The sequence below is a fragment of the Schistocerca piceifrons genome, chromosome 7 (assembly GCF_021461385.2).
Source record: "Schistocerca piceifrons isolate TAMUIC-IGC-003096 chromosome 7, iqSchPice1.1, whole genome shotgun sequence".
Lineage (NCBI taxonomy): Eukaryota > Metazoa > Arthropoda > Insecta > Orthoptera > Acrididae > Schistocerca > Schistocerca piceifrons.
The window spans coordinates 39,658,303-39,685,701 of NC_060144.1; the positions used below are offsets into that span (position 1 = coordinate 39,658,303).

The 27,399-nt window shown below is 38.2% G+C and overlaps 1 protein-coding gene across 1 annotated transcript in view; it reads right to left on the bottom strand.

Moving 5' to 3' along the window:
* LOC124805408 (ras-specific guanine nucleotide-releasing factor 1-like) overlaps positions 1-27,399 on the bottom strand; it is an 871,442-nt gene that overhangs the window by 579,106 nt on the left and 264,937 nt on the right. The window contains 2 exon segments of the mRNA XM_047265969.1: positions 8,960-9,109; positions 18,688-18,878. Coding sequence (XP_047121925.1) covers positions 8,960-9,109; positions 18,688-18,878 — 341 coding nt within the window.

Sequence of the window (27,399 nt, forward strand, 5' to 3'; positions counted from 1 at the left end):
ACACTTGAGGCAATACTGACCCTACGACTTATCTTAGAAGAAAGATTAAGGAAAGGCAAACCTATGTTTCTAGCATTTGTAGACTTAGAGAAAGCTTTTGACAATGTTGACTGGAATACTCTCTTTCAAATTCTGAAGGTGGCAGAGGTAAAATACAGGGAGCGAAAAGCTATTTACAATTTGTACAGAAACCAGATGGCAGTTATAAGAGTCGAAGGACATGAAAGGGAAGCAGTGGTTGGGAAGGGATTGAGAGAGGGTTGTAGCCTCTCCCCAATGCTATTCAATCTGTATATTGAGCAAGCAGTAAAGGAAAGAAAAGAAAAGTTCAGAGTAGGTATTAAAATCCATGGAGAAGGAATAAAAACTTTGAGGTTTGCTGGTGACATTGTAATTCTGTCAGAAACAGCAAAGGACTTGGAAGAGCAGTTGAACGGAATGGACAGTGTCTTGAAAGGAGGAGATAAGATGAACATCAAAAGAAAGCAAAACAAGGATAATGGAATGTAGTCGAATTAAATCGGGTGATGCTGAGGGAATGAGATTAGGAAATGAGACACTTAAAGTAGTAAAGGAGTTTTGCTATTTGGGGAACAAAATAACTGATGATGGTCAAAGTAGAGAGGATATAAAATGTAGACTGGCAATGGCAAGGAGAGCGTTTCTGAAGAAGAGAAATTTGTTAACATCGAATTTTGATTTAAGTGTTAGGAAGTCGTTTCTGAAAGTATTTGTATGGAATGTAGCCATGTATGGAAGTGAAACGTGGATGATAAATAGTTTAGACAAGAAGAGAATAGAAGCTTTCGAAATGTGGTGCTACAGAAGAATGCTGAAGATCAGATGGGTAGATCACATAACTAATGAGGAGGTATTGAATAGAATTGGGGAGAAGAGGAGTTTGTGGCACAACTTGACTAGAAGAAGGGATTGGTTGGTAGGACATGTTCTGAGGCATCAAGGGATCACCAATTTATTACTGGAGGGAAGCGTGGAGGGTAAAAATCATAGAGGGAGACCAAGAGGTGAGTACACTAAGCAGATTCAGAAGGATGTAGGCTGCAGTAGGTACTGGGAGATGAAGAAGCTTGCACAGGATAGAGTAGCATGGAGAGCTGCATCAAACCAGTCTCAGGACTGAATACAACAACAACAACAACAACGGTTCCTTCTACCCACTTTCATCTTTCAACTTTCCATAGGACAGCATCTTTTGGAGTTTACTATCTGGGCATATTCTAACGAAAAATTATTCAGTCCATGTGGACTAACACAGCTAGACTTTAACATTTCATGTTGCAGACGGGTCCAGGAGAACAGTGTTCTGTCCTCTCTGATGATAGCTGTTCGTGCACTCACAGATGTGAACCACGTCTAGCCTGCAGCTTAACTGCCAGTAAGTCTCAGTTCAAGACCTGTGCTTTCTTTGATATTGTTCTTCCATTGCATTTTCCGAAGGATCACCGACTACTGAAGCAGTAGTATATAACTGTATGATGTGTCTCAGGACAATGTGATATACCCAAGGACTGATGCGAGTTTTAGGCAACTAGCTGGGCCTGATGAGGCCAGCACTAAAGAGTTATAGAGACATAAAATTTAATCGCAAAATGGTGAGAAGATGAAGATGGAAAATTTGGTCGCTCAGTGAAGTTTTCTTTCGTGAGAGATGTCGAGTTTTAAGAAGAAGTATGTAGCAGCTATCTTGGAATTGCAGTACTGTCACATAAACAGTTAAGTAGGCAATACCGTCGTGTCAACGATGCGCCATACATTCTACCTTCATAAAGGAAAAGCCCATCAGAAATTACGCTGCACTTAGTCTTTTCTAGCTCAACCCCTTACACTTTCTGTCTCCACTGTGGAAGTTTCTAGATTCTCATCAAGTTTTGTTTTACTCTTCTCGTTCTCAATGATGTTCGCATTCAATGGCACAATTTTCATGTCTGAGAACAGGAACCCAAATCTAGTAGACAAACATATCTATTCACTGGGTGCATGAACCCATAATTAGATGCCTTATAATTATTGTTTTGTTGGTCATCATTGAATGAACCATATCGATTGCACTCATCTATCCTTTTTATTCAGTAATATTATACCCCTTCTGTGACATTTATATTTGTCACTTCTCACTCTGAACCACATAAAAACGTTCATCGGGTGCATGAGCCCCAAAAACGTGAAGTTTTCATTCTGCAAGTAATCGAGAGGTCAAAGTACAGTCAGCCCAGTAAACAGCATCAGTATTCCTTATTGCCCACTCATTCTTAGACCCACCACTTACTTCCAGTATAGTGCAGACATGGAGTGCAAGCAGCGGCGTTGAAGTCATCTGCCGCAAGCCACTCTGACGTAGCCACTGCACTGACCCTAAAGTCATCTGCCGCATGCCGCTCTGACACAGCTGCTGTGCTGGCCCCCAGCCGCATTACTAGTGCTACCAGGATATTAACACTTCATTGTTATGAACACAATTTCCAGTTGCAGACATATGGGATAGAAATCTTGAACAGTGGATTTCTAGCAAACAGTTCTTATTGTGATGTTACCATGCTACTTATAACCTTTCATGCCAGCACGGCTTACTCTATCAGTATTCACACCCACTTACCTATGCTTTTCTACCTGAAAGTTCATTCATGATTCCTTTGTCAACTTAATTACCTGCTTTATCTAATATATCCATTGATCATCTTTTAACATCAATCGATGACCTCTTAAAACATGAGATAGGACAAGTTTCTTATGATCACCTATTAGCACACTTAAGTGAATGGCAGACAGCCACTAAACTACATACAACCATTATATCCAGTCTCACGGTAACCCCGGTCACTGCTATTGTTATTACTGTACTGATGTGGATCTTGTATAAGAAGGGGTTTTGCAAATGGTTATGACCGTCCCCTCCAATAGACCCAGAACCTCAGCCTCATGGTGAATATTGCCCATGATTTGAAAGAAAAACCCTAACAAGGCATGTGCCCTCCTTTAGTTTTAAGAGTTCAACTGTGTTATCTACCAATGTGAAAACTTATGCAGCATAGTGAAGTGCTCCCCCAGTGTTAACCCCCTGTTTTAAATGTGTGTGAAATGTGTGAACCTCCCCTCATACTGGTTGGTTGGTTGGTTTTGGGGGAAGAGACCAAACAGCGAGGTCATCGGTCTCATCGGATTAGGGAAGGACAGGGAAGGAAGTCGGCCATGCCCTTTCAGACGAACCATCCTGGCATTTGCCTGGAGCAATTTAGGAAAATCACGGAAAACCTAAATCAGGATGGCCGGACGCGGGATTGAACCGTCGTCCTCCCGAATGCGGGTCCAGTGTGCTAACCACCGCGCCACCTCGCTCGGTCCCCTCATACTCCGCTGCACTGAGTTCCAGTGAACAGACCTGGCCACTGCCATGTCCACTTCCAGCCGGTAGCTTGTGCGCTGCCTGCTGAGGACAACACAATGCGCCGCATCATGCCACTCAGTCCTGCGTGTAAGTTCGGTGGTGATATGTATGCTCTTTTAAAAATCAAAGACACTTGGCGTGTATGCCCAATTCAAATTATTACTTTCTCAGATGTTTTATTCACACTTGCTAACTCATGTAATTTTGTTTTGATGTTTTATACTGTTTATTCCTTGTTCTTGTGTAAACATAACATTTTTGAAGTGTGTAAACCCCTCTGTGACCCCTAAGAGGTCTTCAAAGTCTCTACACCCACCCCTAGTTAAAGGCCCCTGCTGTCTTCTGTGGGAACCTTTAACAATAATGTCTACTTTGTTTTGCAAAATAAAATTGTCTACATTTAAATAACAATTACATTGAGTGAATTCACATACGTTCTCCGCTCCCACGGAAGGGGGAGGAGTGTAAGGTTGAGCCAGATAGTAGGGAATTCTATTATTAATTAAGGTTAATTTCATTCTCTCGTTGTGGTCAAGCATTAGCCGGCAGCTTCGGCTGCCTGTAATTTTCCCATTCCACCATCTGGCAACAGCAAGTCAGCACCAGCATGGGCAATCTCAATCACGTGCTCCCCTCGTGTGCTGACGAGGTAACATTGCCTAGGCGACGCTGACCAGGCCACACTTCGGAACTTTCCATGCCACCCCAGCAGGTTTCTCGGCTTCTGACCAATCAGGGCAGAGGAAGCCGCATGGCCGTGATGGATGTATACCCTGCCACCCATCAGCGAGGCTCACTCTCTGCCATGTGCCCTGTAGCTGTGAACACCGCCTGCCTCTTCCGGTGCTGAGGCACCATGGACTTCGTCTCTGTAGCCGCCACACCATTTGGACTTGTCCAAATGGCAGACACCACTATTCATTAACTTTGCCCAGGTTTGATGCGAACTGTGCATCAGCTAGCACTATGCTCTGGCTCACCCTCACCTCCTTAGGCCTGATTCATGTTGCCCGTTTGAATGCATTTTCAGCCAATAAATAGCCTTGTCACACAAAAATTGTCCAACTAATTTATTTATGCCCACCGCCTTAGCCGTCCGGCAATCTTGAACAATATGGTGGCTTGCAGAGTGTATGTAACAGGTGTGGATGTTGATACAAAGAATGCTTAGATATTATGGGAATTTCTGGCAGAATGTAAATATTTCAGGAGACCACTCACTGACCGGCAGAAGAATTTAGACATCAACAGCGCCACATGAAAGAGAAAGGAAACTTGCTAGTTTTCAGAATAAATCCTTTTTTGAGCTAGAGTACACACACACACACACACACACACACACACACACACACACACACACAAAAGCCACAGCTGGCACAATTTTGGGGCAGAGAGGAATGTGTGTGCACACAGAGGATTTATTCCGAGAGCTAGTAAGTTTTCTTGGAGTAAAATGTGCTTTCCAATCATGTTCATTGCTGATAGATATCAGTTCTTGGCACAACAAACATACTGGCATACCTTCTGCATGATGAAAATAGAATTCAAGTTATCTTGAAATTGATAACTTTCTGCAATTATCTTCCATTTCTTTCCTTTTCTTTAGTTATTAAAATTTACAAATGATATTCAGACCTGTCAAACAAAACCACCTTCTGCTTCACAGGCACTAACCAGACTAAAATGTCATTACAAACTTTGAACAAAGTACAACAATAAAGTACGAACTGAACTGGAAAGTAGAAAATGAAATCCTTACTGGTATTTCACACTTAATTCACATTGTCAAATGTGTATACAGATTTATACTGATTTGGGCCCCAGTGTTTTTGTACTCCTGGGTTTGATATGATAGCTAATGACATTCAACTGAAATGACATCTTACTGAAATTTCTATTTGCTTTTAGTCATTCTACCAAGAAATAATTTTGGAGGCCACTGTAGGTAATACCATATGAGGTCTGTTCAAAAAATTCCAGAACTTTGTCCACGTAATACTCTCCTTCACAACTGATACATGACTCCCAACACCGTTTCCACATCTGAAAGCAGTCTTTGTATGCCTCTTGCATGATTGCGTGAAGTGCTGTCTGTGAATTTTCTTTTATCTCATCTATCACTGTAGATCTTCATCCTTTCAGTGGGCTTTTCAACTTTGTAAACAAAACAAAAAAAATCCACAGACACCAGGCCTGGGGAGTATGGAGGAATGATGAATAAATCCTTCGAAGTCAAAGAAAACTATCAGCATGACTTTGACATTTGATCTGACCTTAGAGAACCTTTCCTGACCCATTGTGATGATTGAACATTGGTCTCAACATCACAACTATAAACCCACGTCTTATCACTAGTTATGATTCTCTTAAGGAACATCTCATTCTCATTCACACAATCCAAAAGTTCTTCACAGATTGTGAGGTGAAGGTCTTTCTGGTCTTGACTCATGAGCCGTGGAACAAACTTGGTGGCAACACAATGCATTCCAAGATAGTGTATCAACATTTCATGACATTAGCCAACTGAAATGTTACATTTTTCTGCATCTTTCAGACAGTCAGTCTTTGATTGGCACACATAATTTCACTGACATTCCTGACATGAGTGTCGTTGGTAGACGTTGAAGATGTCCTGAACAAAGGTTGCCTTTAACTTCTGTCTGGCCATTTTTGAATGGTGTGAACCATTTCTAACACCAATTATGGGCTAAGTACTCATCACCGTAGGCTTCCTGCATCATTTGATGTGTCTCTGTAAAGGTTTTCTTGAGTTTCACACAAAATTTAATGCAGATGCATTGCTCCTCTAACTCTGCCATCTCGAAATTCACAACTCAACATTCTACTCAATACAGCACTGAACAATAACTAACAGAGGTACAATGAAACTTCTGGTAGTTACACACAAAAAACACAGGTGTGTCGAAGGATGGCATCTGCATTTCACTCCAACATACCACTGACATGAAATTATGAATGATCTGGAGTTATTTGAATAGACCTCATATTTACCCAAGCATAAGATGACCCTGAAAATGATCCTCTTTTGTTTAAGAGGCTCCATGAGAAAATTTTATTTTTATTCTATTTTCAGTAACTAAAATCACAAACTGTTTTACTGATATAAAGTATCTCTCTAGATAGTTAACACTACATTTATACCAAATTTATGGCATTTATTGTCTGTCTACAATTTTGTAAAACAGCGAAAAATAAAATAAACAAAAGAAATAGTTTACTTCAATTTTTACATTCCATTCCCTTTTTGTTTAACATGTTGTACAACTATTTTTAACTAAAGTCAGTCACAGAGTTATGTCTGTACTGCTCATAGGTCAGTAATGCATCAGTTTTACTTAGTCAGTGGTATGATACTTTCACATCACCAACGAGAGGCAATAATAGAGGCAACGAATTTCTAGCACTGATATTCAGACCATTCTCTTCTTTGGTGTTTTGTCTAATATTGACTGTTTTTGTAGAACATGTCATGAATTATTATGTTGTGGTTAGTTTGGAACCTAATACCACAGTTTATATCACTGCAAGTGAAACTAGCAGCAATTAAGTTTATAATCTAAGCTGTCAGAATAATTTGGCTGTTTCTTCCTAACATATTAAAATTTCTGAAGTGGACATTAGGATGGGACCTAATAGGACAACTTAAACTTTAGTGAGTGAAAACAACAAAATTTGCAATCTTGGTTGTCATGGGTATTTGGCTGTTTCTTTCAAATATGTCATGATTTCCAAGGTTGTGGTTACGATGGAACCTAAGAACACAGACACTTTTTCCAAATACACAGTGAATTTTATGTGAGAATGTGACAATACTCCTTCGTCTCTTGCTTCCAAACATGTCTGCCCAATGCTCTCTCATTGGATGCACAGATCCAGCAGCTCACTCATCCCTTTTCATTCCCTCCATACTTCATGGTGAGCACTGATAACACTGTTGCATGAAACATCTAAGTAAGTCACTGGTCCCTATCTAAGACTTTTTTTGTTTCCTGCATATATGTGTAGTGTTATTGAGTAATTATCCAATTTTAAAGTCACTTCAGTTCTGAGTAGAAATGGATTCAGGCGAACTGTGGTTTATGCATGGCAGACGTTCATAAAAAGCCAATGTGTGCAGCATTCTACAAGTTGATAGAATCATTAAATTTGCTGCCATTTCACCACTCCCCTTCTCACATTTGCCCTACTTCTCAAGCAAGCTGGTGTTACTGCATTCCCTTCAATAATTCTGAATTATAAAAAATTAATCTACATGTGACTTCAACTGGCAAAGCATCATTAGTAACTGTAAGACAATGCTACATTAATATAGTACTCAACATAAAAAGTTTAACTCTCCAGCAATAGTTTATCTGCAAATACAGGGTGAGACAAAAAGGATTTAACAACTTTAGAATGATACAGAACTTTGTTGAGGTAACTTAGAGAGTTGGTAGATGTGCCATTTTGTAGCAAAGAACCTCAGGTTTTATTCAAATAGTGTATCAGTTCCCCATTCCACCACCATGAGCGCCAGCATAATGCATAGTTAAAATGGCTATTTGTGCGTTGTGCGTTTTGGCTTTATGAAATGAACATTAACGCCACAGATGACCAAGATGGGATGGTTTACTACCAGCAAGACAATGTACCACCTCATTTCCCCATGGAAGTTCAAGGTTTCCTCGATAATCGCTTCCCAGGTCAGGGAAGACTGTATATGTTTCTCCCCTACCAAACAATTTAACCAACCTGAAAAATCGAATCTAAACCACCACTGTAACAGTTATACTCAATTTGTTGCAATAAGTGTGAGAAGAAATTGATTGCTGGAGGAATGTTTGCCACATCACAAATGGTAGCCACATCGAACCAAAATGACACTTTTATTTGAAACTTGTGGTTGTTTGTGATAAAATGACACACCTTCCAATTCTGGAAGTTATCTCGATAAATTTCTATATCATTACAAAGTTGTAAAGGCCTTTTTGACTCATCCTGTATACGTTAACCCCATATTTTTCAAATCAGTAGTTTGGGGAAAGAAAACCCTTATTTTATAATCAGGTAAATATGGTAAACAGAAAGGGAAATTATTAAAAATGTTGCTGCAGTTTTGTATGACTGATAATGCTTCACAACATTCTATTTAAACACTGTGTCTCACATACTGTAAATGCTGATGTCTATTGTACACATAGAATCTGCTAACTGTTAAAACTAGGAGACATGTTAGAAAGACTGCTTGTGCTGTGACTCATTAATATTATCACTTTTACAAATAAGGTTGCTTCCTCATGTGTTATCATTTCTGTGATTGGTACATAAAAACATTTATATTAAATGAAATAGTTTAACAGATAACAACCAATAAATGAATAGGAAAAGCAACAAGCAATGGTTAGGCACAAAAACAAGAGACTGAAGATGAAGACTACAGATTAACTGCAAAACTTATGTTCTTCTTCGGAATACAAATGCATAGACAAAAACCAACAAATCATTTTTAGTAACTATCAAAACTGATAACATGTACAAAAAGTCAAACACACTTACCTTGCATGAATTAAGAGTTCGGCTGAAGCGAATGTCAACATCATCTTTGAATAATTTGGGATCATTCTTGATGGACTGGGGCATTGTGACAGAAGATGTGTCTGACATTGAACTGTGCAAGAGATCATTAAAATGAACGTTGTCCATACACTGAAATGTAAGATACATCAGAAATACTTGAGATTTTTAATGTTTTAATTTTCTTATATAGCTGATTTATTTACTTAATTGTATGAAATTTTGTTTACTGATTGCACACTTCTACTTGGCCCCTGAGTTGAGGAGGCTGGGTGTGGAACATTGAGATTGGTTCATAGCACACCAGCTGCTGAGACAGGCCCTGCCTCCTTTTCCCAGAGCAGTATAAAAGAAATGGAAGCATATAAAGCAAATTAATTTGTAATGGATTAATTAAGTTTTGGGTGAGTTGCTAGAAGGACCAGATACAGTCTACTTGGTAATTTTTGTAAATGATATCAATAATCACCATATAATGCCCACAAATCAACATTATATTCATAATGGCTGCTTATTGTTAGGGTGCACAACACTGTTAGGTAGCTGAGGGTGACAGTGATCTTAAACATCCTGTGGCAGCTCCAAGTCAGCCAACTTTCACTGATCACAGAGGGGCAAGCAAAATGTGTTACCAATAGTGTGCCACTCGTCTTGCATGTGGGTAGGTTTCTTTACTTTAATTAATTTTCAGAACTGCTCCATATTTTTTTTTCTTCTGGCTTTCTGTAGAAGTATAATCTCTTTTATCCACCACATTTTACGGACTATAAGATGCACCTTAAGTTTCAAGTATCTTTTTAAATTATATTTTTATCATTTTTATTATTAGAAAGCCAGACTAAAAAAAAATTCTTAGTGTATACAACAGAACTGATCATTGTGATGTCTCCTGGGTAGCCCTATAAAAAATTAAACTAGATCTATACCAGATGTGTAAATGTGAAGTGTAAAGAAAGTACAAAACTGAGTGTATTTCTGACAATAAAAAGCATAGCTAATATGACAGATACTTATAAACCCTACAACTCATTAATAGGGTATTTTTGTGTTAAAAATGTTAATAAAATAAATATTTTACTATCAGAAAATAACTATACAATGTAAAGACATTCTTTGTAACCATGGAAATCCTATCTCATTAATGTTAAAAAAAGACTTGGTTCAAAGGTATAAGCCTACTTTTGTCTCTGCCATTGAAGAATTAAGTTGCTTAGCTGTTCCTACACACTAATTATGTTATGTATGTATTTTCTCTTACAATGTATGGTAAAAAGCAAATTTCTCCTGTTATTCAAAACCTCTCACTCCCTGTGGAAAAATTTAAGTGAAAATAATTATTTAGAGTGGGGTTTATAGAAGATTGCCCATTTGGCTTTCTTTTGTCACGATGGTGCACAGGTGACCATTATGTGGAATTTAATTAAAATATTAAATATTGGGCTTCATCCTCAAGTTAACACAAAAAATACTTTGAATACTGAAAACAGTTTTCAGGCTTTAGTATTTGCAAAGTTCATTTTATTAGAATTTTTATGGAACTGCATAGATAAATTTAACTGCAGTAGGCAATAAGGATTAGGTTTGCTTCACAGTCTCTTTAAGTTCACAATTAAATTTATTTCTGTCAAGTAAATGCTTAACCAAACTGAAGCCAGTGTGATACAAATGAAATTATTTATCGTGAGCACAAATCCTTACACTACGTAGGAGGTTACATCATCTCTCTCTTTGCAACAATTAATTTATTGGGCAATACCAGTAATAGTTTCGTGCTACTACTGATTATCTTTGAGCTAGTTGCGAGACTGTATAATGTAATTAAACAATTGCAAACAAAACTGTACCCATTTTTCCTAATATTTTTGCCTGCATACCAACTCTGATTATCGTTAGCGTATATGTAAGCTGAATTTATGAGTGTGCAGAATATGCGGGACACCAACAGTGTATTAGATGTCCTTTACCTTTTTCCAAACAATCCTGACCACATTTTACATTACAATTAAAATACTTTAGTATCAAAGAAGAGAGAGAGAGAGATGATATACCTTTAAAATCCCTGAAAACTGTCATCTGAACTTTCTTCTTCTGCTTCTTCTTCCTCTTCATTGTCATCTTTGTCCTCCTCATTAGTAAAATGGTCATCACTGCCATTGAGAGCGTTACTTATACCACTTCTTGAAAGATTTATCAAAAATGTTTTCTCTCACTCTAAGCCATGACTGTGTTATCCACTGACACATATGTTTGGTTGAATGTTGTCTTAAGGCTCCCTTTGGTGTGAATTCAGGTTGGGTTTCATCCATCATCCGTTTGTTCCATTCCGCTCTGACTTACACCTTAAATGGTTTATTTATTGACACATCTAGAGGTTGCAATTGTGAAGTAAGTCCTCCTGGAATAATGGGAAACTCTGTATTTCCCCAGTCTTAAATGATGATGATAATGATGATGAATTTCTCTTTCACATAATTTTCCAAATGACAGCTGAACTGATCTACCACAAGAAGAGAACTCTTTTCAGTTGGGGGGTAGTAGTAGAGGGGTTTTGGGGGCGCACGACAGCAAGGTCTTCAGCGCCCAACTCTTTTCAATAAAGCACCTTTCCTTCTTTCCCGCTCTCTGTTAATCCACAATTTCATACCAGCCTCATCCATCCAACACTTGTCATGTACGTGAACAAAACACCTGGCAGTATTTCAGAAGGTTTTGGCATTGTTTTGTGCTTGAAAATGATCACTGGATTAAGTTTAGTACCATCAGCACAACATGAAAGGATGACAGTGTAGTGCATTTTTTTCATTTTCACTTGTTTTTATAGTTACAGTTTTAGCATCTTGCATGGCAACAGTTCTGTTACTTGACACATGTCTGAGGAGTTTCATCCACATTCACTATTTGGCTTAGTCCCACACTGGTTTCCTTTCAGTGTTGAATAATAAAGCAATGAAAAGATAATATTTTCTCTTCATACTCTTGTGGAACTTTCCAAGATATTTTGGTTTTGGTCCATGTACTAAGTGCAACCATGCCCTTAAAGTATGTTAGGTTCCACTGTAGCACTAACAAACATGTATTTGAATCATTTTTGTATTAATTCCAGTGACATTTTGAGAGTGTCCTTGATCCCTTTGAATACATCATTTTCTAGTTTTGGTCATTTTATATTCAGTCCTCTATTTGCACATTTAGCCTTCCTCATTTTTTGCAGTTCTTCTTTACTAGACTGCCAATTGTAAATGGGTTTTTTCTGTTGGTGGAGGCCTGAAATGCTGCTCAGCTGCTCTGTTCCATGATCTTCTACATATGCTATTACTTTCAATTTATAACCCACATCATATGAATACCTTCTTTTTTTTAACATCGCAAAACTAGTTACTAACAAAAATATTGTACTGTTACTGATAATACAAATCACTTTCAATTCATGTTCACTAGCACCATAGGCTGCAATGGCGCATCAAAGGCTAGACAGTGTTCTGGGTTTATGATGGTGGAGCGGGAAGGAGACAGCGTTAGCAAGCTTGTGAATCCCTACAACTCATGTTTGTTGCATCAGTTAATTGCTGCTGCCAGTTGAATACACTGTTGCCAAACAGACATAGGTTCCAAACGCCATTGAATATATGGTCATTTTTAAGACTGGCAGGAATTTTAAAACAAATGCTGGATATTTTTATATTAATTTTGAGTATAAGTTGCACCTGAATTTTGGAGGTAATTTTGCAAAGAAAACAGTGCAACTTATAGACTGTAAAATATGGTAATCGTTTGATGGAAATCAACTTGTCTTCATAGCTGAAATCATTAACCATAATGGAGTGGTGGTATTTAAGAGAGGAACTATAAGTTCACTTACTGATGGTATGAAAATTTTTCACTAACAGAATTTGGCCATTAAGTAGTGTTTTTATTTATCATACTGTGCTCTATGTCTTACAGAGTAAGAGTACTCTTAAATGTCATTTGTTTGGCAGATAGGGATGACTCAGCAGTATTTCTAAAGAACATATGACCTCTCATGAATTAAGACATTAATTGAAGACAATATCTACAAAATATTCCAAGTGATTACTATTGCTTGTTTACAGGAACAAGCGAAATATTTTTATGAAACTGTACTATATGGCATCAAGTTTCACTTATTCCCTTGACCATCATAATGCTGGAAAATCACTATTTAAGAGACTCTCTTGGAAAATATTATTTATGTTTGCTATTTAGTATACTAAAGAAAGTTTGCGTGAGGTAGACAGAAGTGAATAACATAATATTTGGATGTCTGAAATTTTTTCTTCCATCATTGAAGACTATTTGCAGCTTTCTCAGTCACCAAGCATAGGGTGCAATGTTCTACACAGCTGAATGGAAAAGTAGATTCATTCAATAAGTGCATGGAAATTGGTACGAGAAGCAATTACTATTTCTAGTTTTGTGAAAGTAAGATGTGCATCTTCTTTACCATATCAAAACTTCATAAAGATAGTTGACTACAACTTTGTCCTTGCACTGGTAAGAAGCACGGTCGGTGCTTATGTTTCTCTATTGATTTTAATTCATATGTCTGCACGTACTTTGTAACATTTTCCATCTCAGCTGTGCCAAATCAGTATGTTTTGTCAGCTATATATGTGTATCTACTGGGTAACACCTGTGTAAGTTAATAACTATACTTTGCATATTATAATTGGTACAATGAGATCTACGCCTACTTTCTAGCTACCCTTGCTTAGCCACATAGTACCTCTATCTCCGTGGTGGAAAAATGCACTTGTACAGGCGTACAAAATATTACAGAAAATCCTCACCTCCCTGTTTACACACACATGCCAACCAGCAGGAGAGGAAGGCTTCATTCTCATTACCCACGCTGGAAACTGCAAGGATGTTAGTTTGGAATGGCTTTAATACTAATGACTGCTGGAGATATACGCATCAGATTAATGCTACAACAAAACAACTTAAGATCTCATGCATATTGATCAAGAACTGCTACGCAAGATCTGGTCAGCTCTTAACCAAATAAGAACCAATCCCGGCAGATGTGCCAATTCTCTGCACAAGTGGAAGGAAATAACTCCTCCAAGTTGTGAGCGTACACTGAAAAGCAGACTGCTTATCATTTAGTACAAGAATGCCTCTGAGAACATTTCATGGTTATCCAACAGAGTTCCTGCTGATGACAGAGGGGTCAATAGACTACACTTGTGGCCCAGGTTATTCTTTAGTGTACCTATCTTATGACAGGTTACAGCTGGAGGTTCTCTATCACATACTGTTCTGAGCATTTTTTCCTCCATTTGTTTGTAGGTTCATCTACATTTAATATCATCCATCATTCAAATTCTGTTCCACCTCTTCCTCTCATTTTTCCACTTTCTTCTTTATAATTCATTATTGCAGACAATTCCTGTGCAGTATATGTCCCACCCAAGATTTTTTTTCTTTCTGAGCACTTTGCATTATCATTGTTCTTCCCCTCTTTTATTCATCACATTTTCATACTTAAGTCAGTCAGTCCACTTCACCTTAAACATTCTTCTCCATGGACACACTTCAAAACTTTCTAAATATCTTTCTTCTTTCTTTCTAACTGTTTATGTTTCACTGCTGTACTGATCCTTGCACAACTGTGCACAGTACTAATATGTTCCAAAAAGTCACATGAAAAAATGTGATTATTTAGGTGGTTATATCTCATGTTCTATTGCTCACAGAGAGAAGGGGTCAAGTGTTTCGGATAGGCCTTAGCCTAGTGACCATTTGTACACCTGTCAGAAGACTGGCCATCCTGTAGCTATCCTACAGTACAGTGACAAAATTTAAACATTGCATACTTACTCTAGCCCAGGCAAAACTGAGCTATTCAGTAGGTTCTTATGCAATAGATGTGATCGAGGGTGGATCTTGGGTTGCTTATAAAACCCCCATTTGTTCATTGATGTTTCCTGAGAAAACTAAAAAAAAACATGATTTCTGGGTATCAAAAGTACCATCTGTGGTGATGCATCTATAATGCCCATTCACGCCAAATCACTGGAATTTTTGCCATATGTTCTCAGGGAACCTATAAACTTTTTTCGATATCATTCTCCATTACCAAGATCCCTAGGTTCAAAATTACCGTATATATTCGTATAAAGTATGCATGTAATACCCAGTCTGAGGCATAAATGTTGTTTTAAGTGGCATAGTGAACAAATGGCCAGGGTTCTGGGGTCATATCAAGAGTTATGAAGTCACCAAACCGCATTTTTAATCACCATTTTTTCATCATTCAAACTTTATGACGCACTGTCTCTGTACAATGGGCACTTCATGCTATACAGTCTGACTTGACCTAGAAATTATTTGATAGTACCATCTGGCAGCATAAACACCTTACAAAAAATTATTTTGTCATACAAAGTTCTTTGTACTTGCAGATCAAACACTGCATTTTTGGATACTCTGTAGGTGTTGCCTAAAAATGTGCATTTTTATGTAACACAGTGTAAAGTGAACTTGTATAGAATTAGAGACAATTTTGTGTTAACTTTATAATATACATACTTACTTGATTTTTATATGTTCTCAAAGTGTGAAGATATGTGGAAGCATATAAATAAACTGTCAGCACTTTACTGACCTGCAGAATTTGTTTTATATAAGCAGCAGACCCTGCTGTAAAAGGGAAAAGAAGGGAACTAGCTACAAGATACTTCTGTCACAGCATAAAAGAAGCAAATAGGCTCCCTTTTAAAAGAGTCTGACGAAAGAGTTGGGAACCAGCTGCCTCAATTGTCATCCTGCCTTCCTCACCAAAAATGTTTGTGAGTGGACATATTCATGCTTTCTGTGCTGAAAGAGAGTAGCATAGAGACAGTGGCAGTAGAACAAAGAGGAGGCATTGTCAGTGGGAGAGAAAGAGAAAGGAGACAGTGATGGCTGGAGAGAGAAAGTGGCAGTGAAAGAGAAAGAGAGATGGTTGAAGACAACAGCATTGGCAGCCAAAAGAAGTAGAGGTAGTGATGGTCAGTGACAGTATATGAAAAGAGAGAAAGATGGAGACAGTAGCAGTAGCAGTGGGAGCAAAAGAGAGAGGAGGCAGTGGAAATGAAAAAGAAAGATGGGTGGAGACGATACATAGGGTTGGTTGGACTCACTCCCCCCCCCCCCCCCCAATTCCCCCCCACCCACCCCCCCCACTCCCCACCCCCCACCCCCACCCCCACCCATCACAACCAGCAAACTTCCACAAAAAATGTTTGCCCACTTTCCCACATTCCTTACTCCTACATGTTAAAGTTTCCCAATTTAGGGGTCAAAACCCTGAGCAAACTGTCCCTGAGAGGATATAATAGTGAACAAAAAGAAAGATAGCAGCAGATTGTGAGTAAGAAAGAAGGAGACTGTGGCAACAGGAGCAAAAGAGAATGGGACAAAGACAAAGGCAATGACAGTTGGACTCAATGAAAGTTGGACTTGCCAGCAAAAGTGGCAAAGAAGGAGACAAAGGTAAGGAAGATCAAGAGAAAGGGTTGAAGACAGCAACAGTGGGAGGGGCAGATGAGAGAAAGTGCCAATCTGAGAGAAAGGAGACAATGGAAGAGAGACATATAGACAGTGGCAGTGAGAGGGAGATGTTGAGTATGAAGACTTCACAACAAGACTGCATATAAGTATTCAGAATTTTCTGTGTTAAAACAGCACAAATTTGTTCACATGCCAAAATTTTTGATGAGGAAGGTGGAATGAGGATTGAGGGAGCTGCCTCCCCACTCTTCTGTCTGAATCTTTTAGAGAAGGGCATATTTGCCTTTTTTGTGATCTGTCAGGAGCATTACCTTAGTCATGACTGAAATACTAACTGTCCTATAGTCTTTGCATTGCACTTTTTGAGTAAAGGTACTAGAATAGCCTTGAATAGATCTCACGACCAAATTCCTGTGTCATAAATTTTGTATACTACCTTAGTCAATTTGGGTATTGAATTTGGACCTACGATTTTCAGTGCCTCAGCATAATGTTTTCACAGAGCTCCTAAACTGCTTTCTCCAGTTCTCCTTTTAATATCTTAGGGCCTCTGTCTTCTTCATTTTGTTGCCCCTCATCTTCCAAAACCTGCCTGGTGTTATCTACCTGTGCAGCATGGCCTGGGTATTAGTTTACAACTGTAGATAACTGTAAATAGTAATTAAATTGATGTATCCATAAGCTAAATAAGTAAGTAAATGAAATAACTAACATATTCAGGTCAAGGAAAATGTGATTCTGCTTCACTGTGTGTTATGAAAATAGAGTATAAGATACATAAGCTATTCATCTAACAATAAATATATCAATAGTAAACATACTGAACAAAATATTAGCCATTCCCACAATACAACACACTAATACTGTGCACATTGCCACTAGCACAGATAATGGCCTCAAACCACTTTAGAAAAGAGTCCACAAGTTCCTTCAGGAAAGCCATACCCAGCTGAAACCACTCATTGATGATTAGATCCTGTAGAGCTACCAGACTGTGTTGAACTACTGTACATTGCCACAGTGACCTAGACATTTTCTATGGAATAAAGATTAGGAGATAAAGCAGCCCAGTCAAGATATGATATAGTGCCAGAGTGTTTGTCAACCAGGAATGTATGCATGCAGCCCTGTGAACATGGCTGTGCACTCAGCATCTTGCATCATTTGAAACGAGGCAGTATGGTGATTCATAAGACCACACTACAGCCCTCCAGTCAGCAACTATCCAGTATCTATGTCATTTGACCCTTTGAAAATGTGCAACCTTTATGTGACGCCATGAGAGATGGCCTTTAGTGACGTATCTGAGTATAAATGTGCACTGCATGCAACTCCCTTTGCAGTGTTTGCTTGGATACTGATTGACATGTAGATGCATTCACTGACAGTCATAATTCCTGTTGTATTTGAAACCAACTGTCTCTGACAAGGCTCTGGTCCCTGTTGGTAAGGACAATGTTCTTATGCCATGTAACAAAGTTGTGAATACTACGCCATTCCTTGCAGTCACGCTGGATAGTTCGTACTCATAAACCAATAAATGAAGTAACTTCAGTCTCAGTGTAGCCATAGATATGTCCAAATATGATAGTTGTTCTGTCATGTATCCACATTGCTCAGTCTTAGTACATTGATTCTGTACAACTGACTAGCATATACACACCACTTCACTGCCATGACTCAAGTTAGTGGTGGAGGGTCACATGACCACCTAGCATCAGTTCAATGCCACCTACATCACTCCAAAGCAACTAGTGTGCTCTTGTAAGAGAGAGACTAATAGCTTTCCAGTGAGTTTAGTATAATACACTTCCCTACCACAAAATATAAGTACATCAAAAGAGAAGGGATGGATAAACTTTATTTTAATAAAAATGGCTTACTGGTGGAAATGAAAAAGTATGTCACGGGCATTGGTAATGTCTTTGTACACTTTGGAAACAGTAAAATGAAAGAATTAATAATAGATTGCAATCACAACACAATAATTCACATCAATGTTGTAATAAATGATGAGGGTCTCAAAAAATACTTTGAAGTAAAGGGAATAATTGTGATCAGATATTACAATATTTTTAGACTAATAACACAATAATAAATGTCTGGAGATCACACTGTCAGCACTTGTAATACAAAAATGAACTCTTTTTGAACAGCTACGCAACAAATGAAACATCTATATTTGAATGAATGACCTGGCTGATGTCACTAATCCATGCTGCCTTTTCCTGCATGTTAGGGGCAACCAAATGTACAGTCACTGGCTGTTGGTTGCCTGTTTTCATATCCAGGATTATCTTGAAATCTCGATTGTGCCAGTGAACACTGCTGCCTGAGGTCTCACTAATACCACTTGACTGGCTTGACATGGAACACACCGACGACTCTGAAATTTATTGATGTTATAAATGACATGAGTTACAAGAAACAAACAATTAACAACTTAAAAACAGCAAGTAAATATGAGTTACTTGCTTATTTTGTTGAATCTATACCATAAACCATGCACTTTCATTAATTTTTAACATATACTGTGTGTGTGTGTGTGTGTGTGTGTGTGTGTGTGTGTTGTATTCACACAAAAAATATACTTTACTAGCAAACAAAATAACAAGTAGCGATTTTTAGCATTATGCCACAAACATAATGCAAAGGAAAATACAAATACAAAGTGTGTGTGAAAAGTAATGAGACTGACAAGACTGTAAGCAATCTGGCAATGCTGTGTTGTTCTACTTGTATAGACCAGTGTGTTCATCCTTTCCAGATGCTCAGTCCAAGTTTCAGTTATGTACAATAATCACACGACTTCTTAGAGCACCATCAGCAAAGCTGCATTGTTATTGTGTGTTACAAAAATGAAATAACAGAATTTAGAACAACTTTATGCCATCATGTTTTGTGTTAAACTTCGGGAACCTATGAGTGTCACCTTGGAAAAGTTGAAATAGGCGTATCTGAAACATTCCTGATCAAGAGCACAATATTTTTATTGACACAAATCATTTTTGGAAGGCTGAGAACATATTGACAGTATTTGCAGTTGTGAATACGCGCAATCATCAGCTGTATAATGAAATTATCACAATGAAAATTTGTGCTGGACCGGGACTCGAGCCCATGCTTCCAAGCAACAGAGGCAGTGCAATATCACAGGTATCTGTTGACAGTGGATAGCTTATTTCAATTGAAAATTGTCTCCCCCATTCAGTAATATACATAATGATGTATGAGTGCAGGGTGTACACATGCAGTTGGCGACATAGGGAAGTTTTTGTCGAGTTGTGAGGTGTGCTTGGATAGCCTTATGATAAGTTGCCCATGAGTCGTGGTAAAAATTGCAGATCTTCTACATCCACACGTATTATAGAAATCATTGTGTGTATATACAGAGCTACCCAAAAAGAAGGAACAGGTTTCAAACATTTATTGATTCCAAACTACGAAAGATAGAACAACAATTCCAATGTTCCTGGAAAGAGAAATGAGCCGTGGTAAAAATTGCTGTTTTGAAGAGCGCACCGCAGCACGTAGTGTGAAGCAGTCACCCTCCATTTCTGGCTGTGGCGTCGCTGTGGCAATCACAGCTTTGGTGTTCCCTCTGGTGGGAAAGGGTAAAGGTTGCCTGTTCATGTGCATTTAAGGGGCACTATGAGCTCGCCAGTCAGTCAGTCTGGGTCAGTCTCTCATCCCCAGCTTGCTAGTCTGTCTCTCGTCCGCATTTTTTAGGTAGTTAGTGTCTGTCCGTCGTTCGGAGTGCTAGTATGTCTGTCATTCCGATCAACCTTTAAAGCCAGAAAATGAGAGTCTTTCCACTTCGGCAGTAAGAGAACTCAGCGAGTGGTCGCCCGGTCGGGGCTTAGTTCCTGCATCTGAGTCTGCTCGTTAGGCCGCCAGTCTGCTCGAGTTTGCTCAGGCAACGGTCATTGGCGGTTGGATCGATCGGTTGGTCAGTCGCGCACTGAGACACAAGAAGACTTGTCCGTCTTGAGCATCAGTGCATGTGAGGTCGCCACGTGAGTCCAGTGGTCCATGGCTTATTACAAGGGGTAGTGACTATGCAGTCGACTCGGGAGCAACAGGAGTCAACCCATGACATCAGTCTGGCCGGTGCGAGCTGTGATGCAGTGAGACAGGAGATCGGCGCGCCTTTCTGCGTCCGTTGAAGTGTCTGGCAGCGGACGGTTCGGGAGAGCGATTTGGGGGTGCTGCGCCAGGTCTTCTCGAGAAATCACAGTTTATTAGAAGTTAAGTGATTCGTGATATCTTGTTTGATTTACTCTCGTTAAATTGTACTTGTTTTCTTGGTGAGATTACCAGCCGTTTTGCTTTGGGGTCGTCCCACCATTCTTTGTAGTTTGCCCACCCGCAGGAAGGTGGTTGTTTATAAATTGGGTGGTCCGTTTTTCCCTTGTGCAGTAGGGGGGGGGGGGGGGGTTAGAGCAACCTGTAGTTCGGGTTTTTCAGTAATCTCCCTATCAATCAACCGTACGTCAGTAGCTGCCTCTCTCATGTTTGTCGGATTTGGTGTGTTAACGAATTTATTGCTTGGAGTGTAACGGCCTAATGCCTGAAAAATGTTTTGATCTTTGGAAACTTTGATATTACAGCCTATGATCTTGAGAGGCGGTATCTGTGTACTGTAGAGCATCTTAGCTATTGTTTGGCCAACCTTGTAGAATTTTATATAAGATTGCATTTCATGGGCCTTCATTTAAATGATGATTTTAGTATACAAAGTTGCCACCCTTTCACCATAAGACTTTTCTTAGACGTTAAAATCAAGTTGCACCTTCGGTGGCTACGTGTGTTGCAGATTTGCACCAGTGTACTCTTTCAGAGGCTGTTGTGAGCAGTCGTAACTATGGCCGCGTCAAAAGGGAGCGGCAAGGTTCTCTGCCCTAAAGCTCATACAGTCAAAACTTGTTTCTTTCTGCCTCTGAATAAATTGTAACTTTGTTATTTAGAGGGTGTTTTCTGATTATAATGCTTTTAGGCACTATTAAAGTGAAGAAAAATTCCCATTTGTTAAAAGGAATTTGGTTATGATTTCATCAGTTACTCCCTGGCAATTGCTTCCATGCTTACATAGTGTGATTAAATGTGTTAATGTTCTTGATGAATCGCTAGTAAATAAAATAAATTCTTAAGAATATTCTTTGAAAATAAATCACAGTTCAGCCTACTTGCAAAAAACAGGAAATCCCAATGTTTTTCCAAATGAAAATTTTTTTCTTATTACAGTGGAGACTCAATTAACTGGACTAAAGGTTGTTTTAAGTTATTACGTAACTGAAAATCTGGATAATTGAATTTATGAAGAAAGATTTTTGTGTTATTACATCTAGAAACATAACCCATGTCACCTATATATGATTACCTTTTAGGTATGTTGTCATATGGTTATCTTTCCAGGATTAATACATAATGTTAGATGTTTATTCAAACAAGAAAAACAAATTAAACTTATTAAAATAAAAAAAATCAATGTTTGTAAAGAGATTAGAGATACTTTTCATACATACATACATTTTCTTAATATTACTAAAATACTGCAACCTTAATTGTGGAATACCTAGCGAAAGTCACAGAACGGTCACTGTAGTTTAATTTTGTTTAAGATATTTTTAACTGTCATCTGACATAAACAATTTTCTCTCTTCATTGCTGCTACACCACAAATTCATTGTAACTGTAGTTAGCACACAGTAACACACTGCTTTTTGAACCATTTTTTGTTTCTCAACCATTTGAAAACTGTTTCCATGGCATGAAATACATCAGCCTGAGATGGTCCTGCATCACTTTCTGCATCTATGTTTCCTTCTGTTTCAACTTCTTGCATTTATGCTGTTTTCTTGCCACACAGAGTGTGGACTAGACTGTCTGTTCATGAACTAAACAGCACAGAGATACTTGCTTGTGGTAGTCTGTCTGGTTAATCATGGATCTGTGTAACTGAGGTCTGGATAATCATGTCTCTACTGTACATTTATTTGGTTTGTGGTAAGGAACTGCCCATCATGATCAGAGAGGCTGTTTATAATATTTTTCACAGTTATTATATGCATCCTCCTCTATGCATATGTTATCTATTAAAGTACTAGAACTAGATATAACTCTAGTTGGACTGAGTACCACTGATGTTAAGTTGTAAGAGCATGTCAGGTGTTCAAGATCCATTCTGTTTTTATTTTCTGTTAAAAGAACACATTAAAATCACCCATTATGATGAATGATTTAATTCTTCTAGCCAGGTGTGACAAGAGTGATTCAATATGTCTCAGAAAAGCATTCAGATATCCAGCAGGTGCCCTTTAAGTTGGCAGTACAATAACTGTTACGCTGTCTGAAGTTATCTTGATGCCACACACCCCAAAGGGGTGCTTAGCTCAGCATTTTCTTAAATCTAGAGATTTTATGTAATACATAACATCTTTAAAAAATTGCAACACCACTATTTCTCATTCTAGATCTACAGTAATGAGAAGCTAAACAGAAGTTTCCAATCTGCAACATGTGGATTTCATTTGTGATATGATATTCATAGATACACAGTATACATCAAGTTCACTTCCATATTCTTCATCTTTTCGATATATTAGCAGTTATTCTATTTTATTCTTCAGGCCTCTTATATTCTGATGAACTATGGACAAAGTATGAGACTTATTTGCCATTGAATATGTACATATGTTAGGAGTAGTTTTTCTCAGTACACTAGTTAGTTCTGCTTGGGACACACGAGAGAGATTTTCACATGGTTTTGACAACTTTTCCCTCATGTGAATCACTATAAGAAAACGCTTAGTTATCTTTCTGTTGTGTATGGGACAGCTATGTCTTCTGCTACAGTTGCTGGTTCTGCTACTGATGGTACTGCTGGTTTTTTTCCCCTATCCTGGAGATGGTGTTGTTTTTGCTGCTGGTGACATCAGTCCCACACACGTTATTATGCTATTTTTACCTCTGCTTTCAATAATTTCATTTACAATTTCATATATAAATTTCTTCCTTCATAATTCAGATGCATTCTGTGCCTAATATGCTGGCATCTTCCAGTTTGTTGCCTACATTGAGGAAGCTGTGCTTTCTGAACAAAGAACTTATATGTTTTATTTTAATATTACTTTTCTGTACTTCTTTGTTCACACATGAGTGATGCATAAGTTACATCTATGTGGTAATGTTGCAAAAATTGCATTATGTTCTTTATTATGTTATATGAACTTATTTAGTTCTGATAGTCAGTTATTTGCTTTGTTTTTTGCAACTTCATTTGCCCCTGCAATACACACCACATAATCATTTTTTGTTGACATTTTGTCATTCAGATTGACACTAATAATACTTTTCACTGTTGCTCCTGGCTTAACAATACCTGTTGCACAGCATTTCCTGTTTTCTTTGAAAAGTCTTTTCATGTTTCTACCATGGCTGTCTGTTAAAATTAACACACTACTTTCATTCTTGTGACGATTTACATTTTGGTTGACAGTGTCTTCCACATTAGTTTCATTATTATGTGCAATGGGCAATATGTGGAGTTTCTCACCATCGCTGTCTTTCCCAATGCTAAATTTAGACCTTGTTTCACCATTCTGTCAACACAATTTGTTAGAAACTTCATTTTCAGTTACTGGTATTGATTCAGTCTCTTCACTCACAGAAAGAACTTCTAATTTGTTTTTAACCACCAGTTGTTCAATGTGTTCACTTTCTTGTGATTTTTTTGTGTTCAAACTTCTGTTTTTATAAGAAATTTTAATCCATTGCCAGTTTTTAGGTGAAAAAAACTGGATTTTTGTTTGCCTAATGGCTCATTCACTTCTTTTTGAGGTTTAAATGTGCCACCACTTAGTGTGCTATTGATTAACTGAAGGCTAGAAACATGCTTGTTTAACTTCACGATTTCATTCTTACAATTTGCACAGTCTTTACTTTGATAATATTTTTGTTTTTTGCAAGAATACTATACACTTGCACACACAACGCTGCCAGTTTAGCTTGCACACAACACTGCCAGTTTAGCTGAATACCTTTTCTGCTAATTTGTGTATGCTACATTTTGCCTAGCAGTGCACTGATTTGTTAATACAATGTATGTATTGCATACCTAACAGCTGGTTTTTGTTAATGTGTACTTTCACACATTCCATATCTCTGCTGAAGGTTTTTCCTACATAATTAGGTGTATGGGACATAGTGAATGAAAGAGTGCAAGCACCCCCCCCCCCCCCCCCCCCCCCCAGAGACACACACACACACACACACACACACACACACACACACACACACAGAGAGAGAGAGAGAGAGAGAGAGAGAGAGAGAGAGAGAGAGATTGTTTTACTTCAATGCTACCTGGGATGAGTAATTGTGTTCGGGAGAGAGGGTGGAGTGACACATGGGTGGAAGGCTGTAGTGTGGACTGTGCTAGGTGGAGCCAGCCGCACTCTGTTCTTCAGTAAAGTATCTTTTCTTCTCTCATACATTCTGTTTGTCCATAATTTCATTCCAGCCTCGTGCATTCAACCCTTGTCACATACATCAACAATGACATCTGGGGGTACACCAGAAGGTTTCTGCATTGTTTTGTGCTTGAAAATGATCACTGGGTTAAATTTAGTACCATCAGCACAACACGGAAGTACAAAAGTGTAGTGCATTTTTTCATGTCCACTTGTTTTTATTGTTACAGTTTTAGCATCTTTCATGGCAACAGTCCTGTTACGTGTCACATGAAATGTCACAGGAGTTTCATCCGTATTCTTTACTTTGTTTAGTTCTACACTGGTTTTCTTTTGATGTTGAATAATAAAGCGATGGAAAATTATATCTTCTCTTCATTCTCTGTGGCATTTTCTGAGATACTTTGGTTTTGGTTTGCACGAAAAGTCCATGATGCTTCATAGGCCTGTAGCACAAACCAACTCCATCCTTAGAGTCTGTTAAATTCCACTGTAGTGCTAGCTTACGAGCATGTATTTGAATCATTTTTGTAGTAATTCCAATGGCATTTTGATTGTGTCCTCTAATCCATTTCAATACATCACCTTCTAGTTTTGGCGATTTTACATTCAGTCCTATTTGGACATTTAATCTTCCTAATTTTTTTCAGTTCTTTTTTATTAGACCGTCAATTGTGAATGTTTTTTTCTGTTGGTGGAGGGCTGAAATGCAGATCAGCAGCTCTGTTTCAATGTTCTTCTGCATATGCTATTACTTTCAATTTAGACCCTGCATGATACAAATACCTTTCATTTTTTTACATTACGGAACCAGCTACTAATAAAAGTATTGTACTATTACCGATAACATAAATCACTTTCGATTCAAGTTCACTGGCACCATAGACTGCAATAGCACATCACAGGCCAGATAGTGTTCTGGGTTTCTGATTGTGGGTCAGCAGGGAGACAAGTGTTAGCAAGCTTGTGAATCCCTACAATCATGTTCGTCGCATCGGTGCACTGCTGACACCAGTTGAATCCATTGTTACCAGATAGAGATAGGTTTCCCTCAACATCGCATATATGGCCATTTTTAAGAATGGTGGGAATTTTAAATCAAACATTGGACATATTTATATTATTTTGAGTATAAGACGCACCTGAATTTTGAAGGCAATTTTTTCAAGAAAAAAGTGCATCTTGTAGTCCATAAAATATGGTAATTGGACATGCAGAAGTCAACAATCAACAGAGCAGTTCAACAAAGCTTGAAGAAAATCAAATGACAACTTCAAGAAAATTTCTGATTAGGCTTTCATATCTTGTATGCAGTAACTATTTGAATGCAATTTTTGAACTGACAGTATTGACCTCTAACATTACTCATAAATTTTTCCTGATGATTATGGGAGGCAAATTCAGTCAGAATTCAACTGCATTTCATTAAAGAGGTCATTAATGAGGCACAATTAATTAATTAATTAGTGTAAAGAAAACTTATGTTAAAGTGACATGTTCCACATCATTACGAAATATTGTATTCATGATCTATGGAACAAGGATTAATGTATGTATGTATGTATGTATGCATGTATGTATGTGTGTATGTATGTATGTATGTATGCAAACCTTGCAGGAAGAATTTTACTGAATGACCTGAGTGGCTACCATTTCTAGCAGAGAATAAAATATTTGCAATTTTGAATTTTTATAAACCAGCAGCTTTTTTTGTTCACAAATTCAATTTGCATTCTCTGATTTATCTCTATTGCTGAGGAAATATGTCACTCCCAAAAATTTTCCGGCACTTAATTTTGTGCAAAACAAACGTTACATGAAATGTAGTCACATTGTGAATACGGACAGCCATCAGCTGCATAATGTAATGGCTAGCAAACCCAGACTTCCCACTTATCACGAGTATTCGGCTGACAGTTAGGCTATCCGAGCATACCACAATGGCCAGACAAAAACTTACATATGTCATCAACCATGTATCTACAACCTGCATTCGTACATCCATGTCAATTTAAAGGGCACCTGCTGGATAACTGAATGTTTTCTTGAGACATATTGAACCACTCTTGTCGTACCAGTCTAGAAAAACTATATCATTCATCATAACGGCCAACTTTAATGTGGCATTTTTAACAGAAAATAGTAACAGGACAGATATTGAACACCTGATGTTCTCTTACAGCTTAGTATCAGCGGTAGCTTAGTCCATCTTGTCACAGCCAATTCTAATATGTTAACAGATACACTATGTGATCGAGAGTACTCAGACACCCCCAAAAACGTACATTTTTCATATTAGGTGTATTGTGCTGCCACCTATTGCCAGGTATTCCATATCAGCAACCTCAGTAGTCATTAGACATTGTGAGAGAGAAGAATGGGGCACTCTGCGGAACTCACGGACTTCGAACGTGGTCAGGAGATTGGGTGGCACTTGTG